Source organism: Peromyscus leucopus, chromosome 8b (assembly GCF_004664715.2).
Source record: "Peromyscus leucopus breed LL Stock chromosome 8b, UCI_PerLeu_2.1, whole genome shotgun sequence".
Lineage (NCBI taxonomy): Eukaryota > Metazoa > Chordata > Mammalia > Rodentia > Cricetidae > Peromyscus > Peromyscus leucopus.
Window position 1 is genome coordinate 1,698,166 of NC_051086.1, and position 14,543 is coordinate 1,712,708.

A 14,543-nucleotide genomic window follows, 5' to 3' on the forward strand; every position below is an offset into this window, starting at 1 on the left:
GCCTCTGAAATTTACTAGGTATAAAACAACTCTCTCCAGTCCCAACATCTTAGAGGAGGAGGCATCAGGACTGTGAGTTTGAGTCCAGTCTCAGTTACATGATGAGATCCTGTCTCAAAAGACCAAAGTACCTACGCCCTGAACATTAGCTGGGTGGTGGGTAAGAAATGTATTTAAAGGCAAATCCAGGGCAATTGAGTAGCTATCAGTTGGGTATGCTGGCACCTGCAATCTGAGGACTCAGGAGGCTTGTGGTGCAAGGACTCTGAATTTGAGGCCATCCTGTGCTATAATAGCATGATCTTGTACCAAAAACAAAAACTAAAGTGAATAGAATTTTTGACATAAGAATCCCATTTGAGCCGGGCGGCGGCGGCGGCGGCGGCGGCGGCGGCGGCGGCGGCGGCGGCGGCGGCGGCAGCAGCAGCAGCAGCAGCGTTAAGGGTACACTAATGTAGTGGCACATGATCTAGCCATTAAAAAGAATAAAAAACCACATCTCTATTTACTGATACAGGGATGGTTACTGTAACAGGGCCCCAGACCTTAGCACAACTGATTCCATGGTGGAAGTATCATTCAGGCTGTAAAACCCAGCACAATAGACAGTAACACCAGCCAAAACTAAAACAAAGGTCTCATCCATCAAAGTCCATAGTTATGGGAAAGTCTCTAAATGTACTAACCTTGCTTTCTGGCTTCTGTAGTTCTGCTTCTGGCTAACTTTTTATTAACTGAAGTATGCCAATGCAGAACATGGTTTTTGTGCTTAAAAGTTCACCCTGAGAAAGGCTCAGTGCTACACTGGGATTCCAAATACCCAGTGTAGTCGCCAGCTGGCAAAAGATTTTCTATTGGCTTAAATCCATGTCCAAGCAGTCTTCTCTGGTATTCAGCCCACAACAGTTACAATATATTCAATTTGGGTGTGAATGTAGTGCATGTGTGAATACAAATTCATGTGTGTTAATGCATGCATGTGGAGGCCAGAGGTTGACATCAGTGTCTTCCTAGATCACCCTCCATTTTTTTTTTTTTTTTTTTTTGAGACAGGGTTTATCTGAGTAGTCCTGGCTGTCCTGGAACTCTTTCTGTAGACCAGGCTGGCCTCCAGCTTAAGAGATCCTCCTGCCTCTGCCTCCCAAGTGCTGAAATTAAAGGTGTGTGCCACCACCACCTGGCTCCATATTATTTTTTTGAGACCTGATTCAGTAAGACTGGCTGGTCAGCAAGCCTGAGTGATCCTCCTGTCTCCACCTCCCCAGAGCGAGGATTTCAGATAGGCATGGCAACGCATGGCTTCTTACCTGGGTGCTGGGAATCGAACCAGGTTCTCACGCTTGCACAGCAAGCATCTCACTGACCGAGCCTTCTCCCCAGCCCCAGTGCACTTACTTTTCAGAATAAAAGTTAGTTATAGAATCATGATGCAAATCTGGTCCCAGTTAGGTTAAAGAATTTTCAGATGATCTTTTTACCTATGTCTGACAGTATGTGTGTATGTATCTTACATGTGCATGGAAAGTCAATTTGTAAGGACAAAGCCCCTGAAAGCTAGCTATGACCCTCTAGATTGAAGTGGAACATGAGGAAGACCCCATTTTTAAAATGGTTTTTATGAGAGGAACTCATGTGATCCCTTCACTCTGTGTTAATTCCTTGGCCACAAGATATAACTGCAGACCCCAAATGAGAAGAATACAGAGCTCAGTTCCATAGGCCATTTCTGAGGTATATGTGGGATACTCCAAGCCACAAATGTGAATCAGCTATTCCCAGGGTCACAAAGACGAACATTATAGGTGCTGAGCATGGTGGTGTGTGTGTAATCCCGACACCTAAGCGGTGGAGCAGGAGGATCAGGTTCAAGGTCATCTTGAGGTACTTTGTGAATTTGAACAAAAGGACTGTTAGAGACAATGATTACCAACAAGCAGTTTGAGAGACAGATCCTGAAGAATAAAATAAATGGACACAGGAATGGCTCCAGGGACCCTTCACAGGACCCTGCCAGGGACCCTTCACAGGACCCTGCCAGGGACCCTTCACAGGACCCTGCCAGGGACCCTTCACAGGACCTCGTGGACCTCATGCTAAGCAGCACCCCCCAACTTTGCCCTTGGTGTTCTGAGAAACAGACAAGGCGGCTGAGCATCAGGAGTTACACTACCTTGCATGAGCACCTCCATGGCTGTGCGAGGCTTAGACAGCCGTCTCTCCTCCAGCTCACTATCCGATTCATCGTCCTCTTGGATGTCTATGTCTGAGTCATCATTACCTGACAGGGACAGCAGAGGGCAGAGGAAAGGAACAATTCTTTCAATACAGCCAAACGTCTCCAGTCTATCTACGAAGACTCAGTAGAAATGCATCTGCCTTCCTCAGCCCTTTTCATTTGTTAGATCTCATGAGACCCCTGGATTTTCTCAGGTACTTAGTGAAGTGTTAATACAGATCATAATATGCTGTATTTGCTTAGAGCAATTTTACAAAGCAAAGAGAATTGGTCCAGATGCCTTAAAAGCTTTATGACAAACGGAGTAGCTAGCTGTCAAGGTAGCTGGAAGCCTTGGTTAACAGGGGAAGCCACTCTGTCCATTGCCAGGCTACGTTACTAACTCAAGAGCCTTGATCCTAACAGAGATAAAGAATGGAAGCTGGATGAAACAGAACAGAGCAGGGTGGAGAGGAGGGAGCCTAGGCCTGGGCCAGAGTGGGTTGTCTGAGAAGGAAAGTGTTGAAGTGACTAGCTCACAGGACATTCTTCACTGCAGAAAATTCTAGTATAAAGGCATGCATTGGGTGGGCGGGCTTGGGGCTCAGTGCGAGAGCATGTACTTTTCTTCTACAAAGCTCTGGGTCCAATCCCTAACACCACACACACAGAGCTAATTAGAAAAGCTGTTTTAAAATGAAATTTATTTATGGGGGGGGGGAGGCTCATGCATGTACTCTATAAAAGGCTATTTATTTATTTATTGGGGGGTTTCATGCATGTACTCTATAAAAGGCTATTTATTTATTTATGGGGGGTTCATGCATGTACTCTATAAAAGGCTATTTATTTATTTATTGGGGGGGTTCATGCATGTACTCTATAAAAGGCTATTTTCAGTGCAATCTTTTTTGTCAAGAACAATCACTTTTTTGAATTAAAAATTCTCTCTCTCTCTCTCTCTCTCTCTCTGTGTGTGTGTGTGTGTGTGTGTGTGTGTGTGTGTGTGTGTGTGTGCATGTGTTTGCATGCCACATGTGTGGGGAGGCCTGAAGAGACTAGAAGAGGATGGTGGGCTCCCCTGGAGTTGGAGCGGCAGGCAGTTGTGAGCTACCTTGTGTAGGTGCTGGAGAATGAACCTGGGTGCTCTGGAGCAGCAAGAGTTCTTAATCACTGAGTCATCTCTCCAGCCCCGAAATCACTCTCTATACATTTAGAAATACTTGTTCGTAGACTCTGTGCCTGCAAGAGGAACATTTTCTAGACAGAACCAACAGAGACAAACTATAGTGGGAAGAAGCAGCTCTCACTGCCTAGAGCCTTACTAAACCCAGGGCATGATGGGGGTTTGGGAAGGGGACTTGGAGGGTTCCCAGTCCCTGGCCTGACACTGACTTAGAAGGCAGCCTGGAAACCCAGCAGTTGTTGGTCTTCCAAAGGCTCTGCTTTGTGCCTGTATGGGATAACTGTATCCACCTGGGCACTAGGGGAAGGTGACTTGCTGTCTTTAGTCACAAGAAGAGCTGTGTCCTTCAGCTTGGAAGGGAAAGCCTGGAAGCTTGACAGTGCCTCAAAGAGTGTCCTTCAAGATCACTTTGAAAACTACATCTAAAAGTCTTTATTCAGAGAACTGATCCATAGTAACATAATTAACAACTATAACACAAAACCACCATTCAGTTTCCTTCTTATTTCATCCACAAAAATGATGATATTAAATGCAATATAGATTTTTTTTCAAGCACACAGAGGTTTTTATTAACAAAACAAGCAAGCTTGGTCAGCCATCCAACACCCGATACAGCGGGTGGAGGAGGATGGCCCTGAGCTCTCACTTGAGGGGTTTATTTTTTTATTTATTTTTCTATTATCAACTTGATGCGGTACAAATTCTTATCCTAACAGTGAAATGTTTCACTGAGGCTTGCCCAGTGACTGAGTAAAACCAAAACTTATTATAAGTCACAGTCATCCTAGGGTCCCCCTTGCTATGTAGCTTCCCTGGTTCTGTGGGCTGCAGTCTGATTGTTCTTTGCTTTATACCTGATATCCACGCCTTAAATCCCAGCACTCAGGAGGCAGAGGCAGGTGGATCTCTGAGTTTGAGGATAGCCTGGTCTACAGAGTGAGTTCCAGGACAGCCAGGATGACTACACAGAGAAAGCCTATCTCGAAAGACAAAAACAAACAAACCTAGAAGAAAATATTCTTCTCTCATACAACACATCCCAACCATAGTTCCCTTCCCTCCACTCCTCCGAGCTACCCCCACCTCCCCAACCCCATCCATTCCACCTTCATTTCCTCTTCAGAGAAGAGCAGGTCTCCAAGAGATGACAGCCAAACAGGACAAAACATGACACAGTAAGACAAGGGGAAGCCCTCACATCGAGGCTGCACAAGGAAGTAACCCAGTAGAGGAAAAGAGTCTCAAGAGCAGGCCAAAGAGTCAGAGACACACCCGCTCCTGCTGTTGGGAGTGCACAGAAACGCCAACCTAACAGCCCTAACACCTAACGTGTACACAGAGGACTGTGCAGACCCGCGCCTGTCATTCCTGTCTCTGTGAGAAGGAAGCTTTCTGAGTAAATTCCAATGGCACCTGATACACCAGCTGTGAGAAAACGGCTTTCAGAGAATGTCTTTGCACCTCTAGTCAACAATGACGGATTTGTTCATGTTGAAGAGGTCAAACATCATCATTGTTCTTATCACAATAAAAAATCTGAGAGGAAAAACTAAAGAAAACAAAATGTTTTGTAAAACGTAAGTAACTGCCATAGGAATGTAACTCCCTGCATACCTGTCTCACGAACCTGCTGACCTGGGTCTGATTCTCAGGAATTCACATCAAGGTGCAGGGACAGAAAACCAGTCACAGAGTTGTCCTCTGCCCTCAACATGCGCTCCACGGCACACTCACAGCTGCACACTCACAGCTGCGCACGCACGCACGCACGCACGCACGCACGCACGCATGCACCGGGCAGAACCCTTACATCCACAGCACCTTCCTGAAGTGGACGAGAACAGCAGCCTTACTTCCACTCTTGAGCAGCCGCTTCTCCTCCTCCTTCAGCTTATTCTGCATTAGACGGAGAGTGTTTTCCGCTTCCTATGGGGGAGAAAGACCAGATTCAGAATGACGGCCTTTGGTGGACGGTCTGACTCTGCACCACTGTGAATACTGCAGGGTTTGTCACACGGAGACAAAAAAAAAAAAAAAAAAAAAAAAAAAAAAGACCTTCGGAGGAGATGGCTCAGTAGTTTAGGGCACTGGCTGCTCCTCCCCAGGACCCTGGCTCATTCCTTACACCCACACAGTGGCTCATAAACATCTGTAAGCACCAGTGCAGGGAATCTGATGTCCTCCTCATCTGGCCTCTGAGGGCACTGTACACGGTGCACAGACATACATGCAGGCAAAATACCAATACACAAAACAGACACTCATCAATTTTTAAAAACTTTTACAAAGTTTACCTAAGCAACCTGTGAGGTCCCTGAACCTGTGCTCCTGCTCTGCCATCTACCCAGCAGCCCGTGAGAATGATGCTCTGGCCCATCCCCTCCTCCCACGACCACTAGAACTGTGAAAGAAATGAGTGACACAACCCAAGGCCACCATGAGTGCCTGCAAGGGCAGTGGACACAGGAATGTGTCCAACACAGATAGGCACAGTTCTCCGCTCAGAAGAAAAGAAAGAACTGTTTCCATGTTTCTGCCTGTACTGCATACTACTCCAATCTAAAGATGCTAATGGACAGGTCAGAAGGGCAAGGTCACAAGGAAATACTGGTCTTAGTTCCTGGTGAATGGCCAGAAGGAGGCAGTATGTCAGGTGTGTTGTCAAATGGAGCCCTGATTAAGCTGGGCATGGTGACATGTATGGTACAGTCCCTGCACTCAGGACGCTGAAGCAAGAGGCTGATCTGGGCAACACAGCAAGACACTGGCCTCCCCACCCTTCAAATGGGCAAGCTTTGGATTCAAATATAGACTCGGAATCAATATATAAGGCAGAAAAGGAAGATACCAGATGTGAACTTCTGGCCTCTATAGGGACATGCGCCCTTACACATGCACATACACATGTACACGTAACACACAAACATGCACAAATGCAAACCACCAACGAAACTAAACAACTGGCTTTGAAGTTTTGTTTGGGATTGTAAGCATTACAAAATGCCCTTGTATTAGGCATGGGACAGAGCAACGCAAACGTGGGCCCTTCCAGGTCACTACACAGGTCAGGTGACCATTTCACTTCCCACTGCCCAAACTCTGACAACACATCAAATATTTGACAACTAAGAATCCATGCTGTGTAGTCAGCAAACACAGTCTTCTGCAGTCTGTAGAGCCGTATTTTCGTACAGCGACACATACAAACCGATACGGCTCAGACGACAGTGGCACCCACCCCAGCAGGGCCTGTCTGTAGACGAGCCAGGGACTCACTTCAAACCTCTCCTGCTCCATCCTGTGATGGTCCTCAAGTTGCTGCTCCAGGTAAGCCAAGTTCCGAAATTTCTCTAGATAAATGTCATATTGCTTTTGCAATTCTTCCTCAATCTTCTCATACTCATCCATAAAGGCTGGCCTAAAATGAGCAAATGAAATAAAAAGTGAGTTAATCAATCTCAGGAGTTTGAAAATTGTATTTCAGAGTTCCAACTTCCATCACCATGACTGTCTTTCAGTTATTCATGAAACCTCTAATACACAAGGTCCTCCACTCTGATAACTGCTTAAAAAGAATTCACTTTTCTCCTTCCTACCCATCAAATGAAGTTATGTTTTTAACCATGTATTCTTTATAAAAACCTGAAAAAATAAACCCTGAAAATAGGAGAATTATATAAAAAAATTACTTATAAACCACCAACTACATGCATTGGATGCAACATAATTTTCTCAAAATTTTTTTTTTAAAGATAGGGTCTCATGTAGCCTAGGCTGTCCTGAACTCATGAATCCTGATCAGCTTCCTGAGTCCTCGGATTTCACATGTGTGCCACCATGTTAAGCCCCTTCCAGACTTCCCTAAATATATAGATAGAAATGAGTATGTGTGTGCATGTATTTTTTGAGACAGGGTTTTACTATGTAGCTCTGACTGGTCTGGAACTCTCTATGTAGGTCATGCTGGCCTTGAACTCACAAAGATCTATCTACCTCTGTCTTCCAAGTACTGGTATTATAAGTGTATATCATCATATCCAGCCAAGAATTTATATTTTTAATAAAAATTAAAAAGTAAATCTATTAGCAAGTAATTTTGTGGATTTCACTTCAATGGATTACAGGGTCCAATAAGGTTAACATAGTCATGTGCCACACACATTTCTCAAAATCAGTAAGTTATCTGTTATTTATTTATCTATTTGTCTGCCTGTCTGCCTGTTTGTCTGTCTGTCTGTCTATCTATCTATGTATCTATCTATGTATCTATGTATCTATCTATCTATCTATCTATCTATCTATCTATCTATCTATCTATCTATCTATTCATCCATCTATCTATTTGGTTTTTCAAGGCAAAGTTTCTCTGTGTAGCTTTGGTGCCTTTCCTGGATCTCGCTCTGTAGACCAGGCTGACCTCGAACTCACAGAGATCTGCCTGCCTCTGCCTCCTAAGTGCTGGGATTAAAGGTGTGTGCCACCACTGCTGGCTCAAAAATCAGTAAATTGAACATACACATTATCTTAGTTGGTATAATACTCTCCTATGGACATGACAAAACATAGTCTTCCACAAAGGTAAACAGGCTACTAAAAATGAGAGCTGTTTTAAAACAAAATAAAATTTAAAACCTGTAACATAAACCTTTTTCAACTGGTTGGATAAATTTTCTTTTTTCCTCTTAGGGTTAATTTTCTCTTCCCTTTCTTTTCCTTTCCTCCCTGCTCCTCCTGAGTGCCGGGATTACAGGCATGGGACATCATGTCTGGCTTTGTTACTGATCTTAGTGGGAAAACTCTGCTCTTAAAAAATATAATGAGGGGCTGGAGAGACGTCTTAGCAGTTAAGGGCACTGGCTGCTCTTCCAGAGGATAAGGGTTCACTTCCCACCACCCACCTGGCAGCTCATAATCTGTAACTCCAGGTGAATGGGATCTGATACCTTCTGCTGGATTCTGCATCCACCACATGCACATGTACACAGGTATACATGCAGGGGTTGTATGTATACTACCTAAGACACAAGGGTCCCTTTAGCCCAGGAGTTGGGCGACTGAAACAGGCCCCCCCCCAATTTTTTTTTTTTTTTTTTTTTTTTTGAAAATTTCAAGGCATTTTCTGGATGTTGTGGTGGTAATCTAATTGTACTGAAATATTATTTTGATTGTATGTTAATAAATAAAGTTGTCTGGGGGTCAGAGCTATTAGAGCCATAGCAAGAGTGTGGCGGTGGTGGCACACGCCTTTAATCCCATAAGATCTCTGTGTGTTCAGGGATACAGTCAGCATTGGAGACATATACCTTTAAGACCTAGGGGGCTGTACATTCAGACAGTGACGAGGCAGTCATGTGTTTGGGTTTACAACCAATGAGAAGGCAGAACGACATACTATAAAAAAACAAACCGACAGGAAGTAGGTCTTTTTTCGCGAAGCTGGGACAGCAGAAGGAAGGGTGAGATTTAGCTCTGAGCTCTGACCTCTCGACTTTCTCTTTTACATTGTTTCTGTGTTTCTTATTTAATAAGACGGTTGGTTACATCAACAGGATGTCTTTTCAGAAAAGCTGCTTCTCATATGGATGGAGGCTGCGGTCACCACCTTCCACCTGAGCTGAGTATGTTCTCTTTTCAATTTTATGTTCCCCGAGTACATCGCAGTCTGGACTTAGGTTAAGCCCTTGGCACCAATGTCCTGATAGGAATGCTGGGTGCCAGCAATCAACACAAACTGTGGACAGACCTTTTCTCCCGCACAGCCCCCGAAACTCCTTGGGCCACTTTGATTGGTTCTGGCTGCTGAGATGCTTGTCCATGGCATCAAGAGAACCCAGGCCAAAAATATGGAACACTTCACCAATCTGCAAATCACCCTTGTGCAGGGGCCATTCTAATTCTATTGTTCCATTTAGTATATGTACTGCCCGAGCAAACACCTGAAACAGTTTTTAAAATAACACAAGGAGTAGGGAATGTGGTGGTTTGGATGAGAATGACCCCCATAGCCTCATATATTTGAATACTTGGTCCCTAGTTGGTGGCACTGTTTGGGAAGGATGAGAAGGTGTGGCCTAATTGGAGAGGGTGTGTCACTGGGGCAAGCTTTGAGGTTTCAAAGACTGTTCTATTCCCAGTGTTCTCTTTCTTCTGCTTGTAGATCAAGGTGTGAATTCTCAGCTGTTCCTGCCGCCATGCCTTTGCTCCATCAAGGACTCTATGCTCTGACACCATGAGCCCAGCTGAATGCTTTCTTTCTTTAGTAACCTTGGTCATGGTGACTTTTGCCACAGCAATAGAAAAGTAACTAAGACAGAGGTTGAAACAGACAGGGAATGAGAACATTTATCTTTTAAACTAGAATAAAGCAACTTATCTATTAAAAAGGACTTATAGGGCACAGTGACACACACCTTTAGTCCCAGCACTCGGGAGGCAGAAGCAGGCAGAACTCTGTGAGTACGAGGCCAGCCTGGGCTACAGAGTGAGTTCCAGGCCAGCAGATATACACAGTGAGATCCTGTTTTGAAAAACAAACAGACATGATTTAGGGCTTTAACTAGAATGAATTATGCTTTAAAGATGACTTTGTAAGTGAGCAGTGACTTCAGCAGAGGAAAGAGCAAGGTCCGGTGTGACTGGGAGGACCCTGGGTGCCTTGCCCTTGGTGCCTGCTGTTTGCCAATGCTCTCTCCCAAGACTGTGAAAAGAAAAGCAGAACACATTGCGGCCAAGGATGGACAATATAAACCAAGGAAAGAGAGGCGCACAAAGAAAATATGAGGCACACACAAAGGTCCCGATGACACAGACGATGTTCTGGGCCACTGTTACCCTCTACTCCCCAGGACGACGGCTGTTCCACTGAGGCAAAGGCATGCAAGATAACGTGCTGACAGGTGAGGATTCTCAAATCTATTCAAACCAAAAGATGGACATATGTGCTGTTTCAATTTCATCTATGATAAGATTTTAGAAGGCCACACCCAGTATTATTACCACCATCTGGATTTACTGTCTCATATTCCAAGAAACCACAAAAACTTTATAGAGGCTGCGGAGTTCAGCTATGCTGCAGACTTCCTGGAATCAATACAGAGAGTGAGAGATGTACAGCGGTCTGCTTTTAGGACAAGCAGAAGAGAAATGCGACATGGGGTCTCTGGGTGTGACGCTGCTTTTTGATGCCTGAACAGCTAATGGCACTTACATTCTTTCAACCTTATTTCCACCTTTCACAGACAGCTGCTGCTCACTCTACCTGACACTCTGTAGGGTCTGTAGTCGCTTCCGATTTCTTTCCAGTTCTAATTTCCTCTTTTCAATTTTGGCTTCTAAGTTAGCTTCGTCAGAGGCCACATTATTGAGCAGGTCTTTAGTCTTCTGCACCTGTGCCTACATTGAATAGGAAATAGTAAGGTAAGTGCGGGGAGGGCTGTCACCTGACTCTAGGCACAGAACTCCTTAATACTCTGGGCAAAGCAACCCCACACAATCTATGCACAAAAGCAAACCAACAAACACTCCCCCACCCCCCTGCAACTTAGCTAACAAACTATTCCAGAGACAGGAGTAAAAGGAGGACACACAGACGGAAAAACTGCCGTTCTCTTCACGAAAAGTGAGTGTTTCTGTGCACGGAAGGAAACAAAAGTCGAAAGAAGAATGTCCTAATAAAGACAGAGAGGCCTAGGATCTGTGTCCAGCCTGCTTGGTTAGGACTGATCAATTAGCACTGCCAGCCTGCCTTCACTTGGGCTGCTCCCTGGTTACAAAGTATCGACCTAGGGAATGGAGACACACACATACACACACACACAGTTAGCTCAGAAGGGAACCCAACACAAAACCCTAAAAATAAGTGGAGAGACTGCTTTATTGGTGGAGTCAGTGCAGAAGCGGCCCCCACAGCAGCAACTAGCTCTTCTGGTGAGACGTGCTTTGGAAGAGGGTCTAGGCACAATGGCCCGAAGCTCTGGGCTGCTGGCACCGAAGGGGTCACAGATCACTGGCTACAGTCACAGGCACTCCTGTCTTTCTAAGAGCAGGTTGGAGTGAAGGGGGCGTGGTGAGAACAAGTGGGCTGGCTTCAGTTCGCTCTGAGAAGCGGCTGCTGGGGGCCTGGGCGTTCAGAGCACCAACTGAGCTACACAGGAATCGGGAGCACGGCCTGGGTGTGTATGAACCTCCTCCCATGTTCTGACTGCCCAACCCAGCATGAAGTTCTTGATGGCAAGGCGGGATGCACTCTGGTACTCTGCACATGCGTTAATACACCATAAAGGTTTCTTGGGCTGTTTACTGGCAGGTCTCTGCAAACCATGGGAGCCACAAAACAAACAAACAAACAAACAAACAAAAAAAAAAAAAACAGAATACTAGACACTCTCCAAGATTCTCAGAGATAGGGCATCTTTTGAAACTATAATTACTGACAGTGAATTTATGGCTTCATTACTTGGTGCAAGTTAACTAATCATTTCTGTGGAAATTTTTTGTGTGCCTAAGGATCAGTCTCAAAACCCTGACACACTCTAAAGAAATTTTTTACAAAATCCAATACAAATGTAAATTCATTTTAATAGGAAGGTGGGTCCTTACTCAATAGTTTCTTATTTATTTATTTATTTATTTATTTATTTATTTATTTATTTATTTATTTATTATTTGTTTGTTTTTTGAGATAGGGTTTCTCTTTGTAGCTTTAGAGCCTTTCCTGGAACTCACTCTGTAGCCCCGGCTGGCCTTGAACTCACAGAGATCCTCCTGCCTCTGCCTCCTGAATGCTGGGATTAAAGATATGCACCACCATCCCCTGGCTCTCTTTGAGATTGAAAGAAACATTATGCACATTGTATATGTTTGTGTGTGTCTATGAACATGTGAGTGCGGTACCCACAGAAGCCAGAATAGAGAGCATCAGATTCCCTGGAGCTGGAGTTTCAGGTGGCTGTGAGCTGCCATGTAGGTGCTGGGAACTGAACCTGGGTCTCTGGAAGGGCAGTATGTGCTCTTATCCGTTAAGCCATCTCTCCAGTACCCTTAATCAACAACCCTTGCTGATAATGACTCTTCTCTGATTCAAAGTCACAGTGCAGCTTAGGGAATTGATCTAACCTTAAAGTCTGTTATCTGTTCCTCAAGTAAGAAAAATCAGTGTGGAAACAAACACTTCAGCTTTCTGAGACGATGGGCTGGTACTCAATCCTGTCTAAGTACCCATGCTGTCACTTTGCTTTTGCTTTTAGAATTACCAAGCATCAGAGGTAAATACTTTCTGCCAATGAAGAGCTCACAGAGCTGGCCACTAAGGAGCAGACACTGCCCCGTCTAGAGGACCATCTCTACATTCAGTGACGACAGCATGTTTGGCCATGTTCACTTGACTCAGAATACTGGCATGCATAAAATGAGGCTATTTACAGATTTTTAAGTTTAGAAGTAATCATACATTTCATGAAAAGACAGACTATAAGATAAAGCACTTTCTCCTGATCTAAGGGAGGGGAAACTGCCAGTGACTGATGTCCAATCACCTTCAATCCTTTGCGTTCCTACTAAAGACATGAAAACCAGACATGAGCACAGCACATGGCCATTGTCACCTGTCAGGCTCAACCCTGAATCCCTGCTTGCACGAGGGAATTAGCCACAGTCCACAGGAACCGCCATGGCAGGCTGCTGTCACATCCCTGTGGTGGTCCACAGTCCTGAATGCTCTTCAGCTTTCCTTGGATTTCATGACCTTACTTTTTGGAAAGCATCAGCCAGTTAATTGATAGAATGCTCTGGCTTTGTCTGATAGATTCAGATTATGCATCTTTGGCAGGAATATCACAGAAAAGACTTCATCCTATGAGGTGTCATAATTTCAAATTATTTAATTATGATGCTTCATTTCCTCACTTGATTGAGTGGTGATGCTAGGCTTCTCCATAAGAACTTGCTTTTTCTCTTTGTAAATAAATATTGTAAAGCCAAATGTGGTGGTGCGCACCTTTAATTCCAGCATTCAGGAGGCAGAGGCAGGTGGACCTCTGAGTTCGAGGCCAGCCTGGTCTACAGAACAGCCAGGGCTACACAGAGAAACTTTTAAAAAGCCAAAAAAAAAAAAAAAAAAAAAAAAAAAGTATTGTATTGGTAGCTTCCTTGAAGCATTTTTTAATTTGAGAATTGACTGTTTTCTCTTTCACTGATCTATACTATAAAATAAACTACTGTAATTCATTTATGTTGATGTGTAAACAGTCCCTGGCTTGGTCAGTCGAAGCCCCTCAGGTTGGCACCATGTCTCTCCTACAGACTCCTGGTAACCTTTGAACACCTCCCTTCCTCCTGGCACAGTAAGAAGTTCTACTTCTCCTACCAGCCCTGGAACGAGCCACTTTTCCTGGGCTCCCTGGCTCTCATTAGTGGAGAATGGCATTTTAAAGACAGGGTCCAGGTGCTAGTGTACTCAGAGCTAAGTGTGTGTGATGGTAGATATGTACACAGAATGGATGATGTTCGCATCTCTAACAGCACCTAACTGACAGTGGGTGAGCAGGAAAGGACGGTGAACGTTCTACCCGTACAGTGCAGCTTAGAATGAAGGGCTCCGGTGTGGCTCAGTGGTAAAGTACTTATCTAGCCTATACAAGGCCCCGAGTTCTAAAGCCTTCTCTACACAGAGACAAAAAGTAAGCCTGGAAATCGTTTAAGTGCCCAGCAGCAAGGAATTGGCTAAATAAAATAGGATAATATTCATCAAAATCTTGAAATAAGAACTGTTTGATTACTTTAAAACTGGTGAATTTTAACAACTTGAGAAAGTGCTTTTACCTCGGAAGGGAAAAGCAGTGGCTACAATACAGGGATCCTGAAATACCCTCTAACTCCCCTCAGTCTCTCGCTCTAGGAAAAGCAGTGGCTACAATACAGGGATCCTGAAATACCCTCTGACTCCCCTCAGTCTCTCGCTTTAGGAAAAGCAGTGGCTACAATACAGGGATCCTGAAATACCCTCTAACTTCCCTTAGTCTCTCGCTCTAGGAAAAGCAGTGGCTACAATACAGGGATCCTGAAATACCCTCTGACTTCCCTCAGTCTCTCGCTCCAGGAAAAGCAGTGGCTACAATACAGGGATCCTGAAATACCCTCTGA

General features: G+C 44.6%; 1 protein-coding gene and 1 pseudogene across 4 annotated transcripts in view; both read right to left on the bottom strand.

The window, feature by feature from the left end:
• Positions 1-14,543, bottom strand: part of Cluap1 (clusterin associated protein 1) — a 33,758-nt gene that overhangs the window by 5,889 nt on the left and 13,326 nt on the right. For all 4 annotated transcript variants that reach the window (XM_028894809.2, XM_028894810.2, XM_037200607.1 and 1 more), the window contains exons 7-10: positions 10,663-10,796; positions 6,681-6,822; positions 5,258-5,330; positions 2,171-2,278 (exon numbers count right to left, since the gene is read on the bottom strand). In XM_028894809.2, the coding sequence (XP_028750642.1) occupies positions 2,171-2,278; positions 5,258-5,330; positions 6,681-6,822; positions 10,663-10,796 (457 nt within the window). The remainder of the gene's footprint in view (positions 1-2,170; positions 2,279-5,257; positions 5,331-6,680; positions 6,823-10,662; positions 10,797-14,543) is intronic.
• LOC114710649 lies at positions 9,242-9,337 on the bottom strand (annotated as a pseudogene).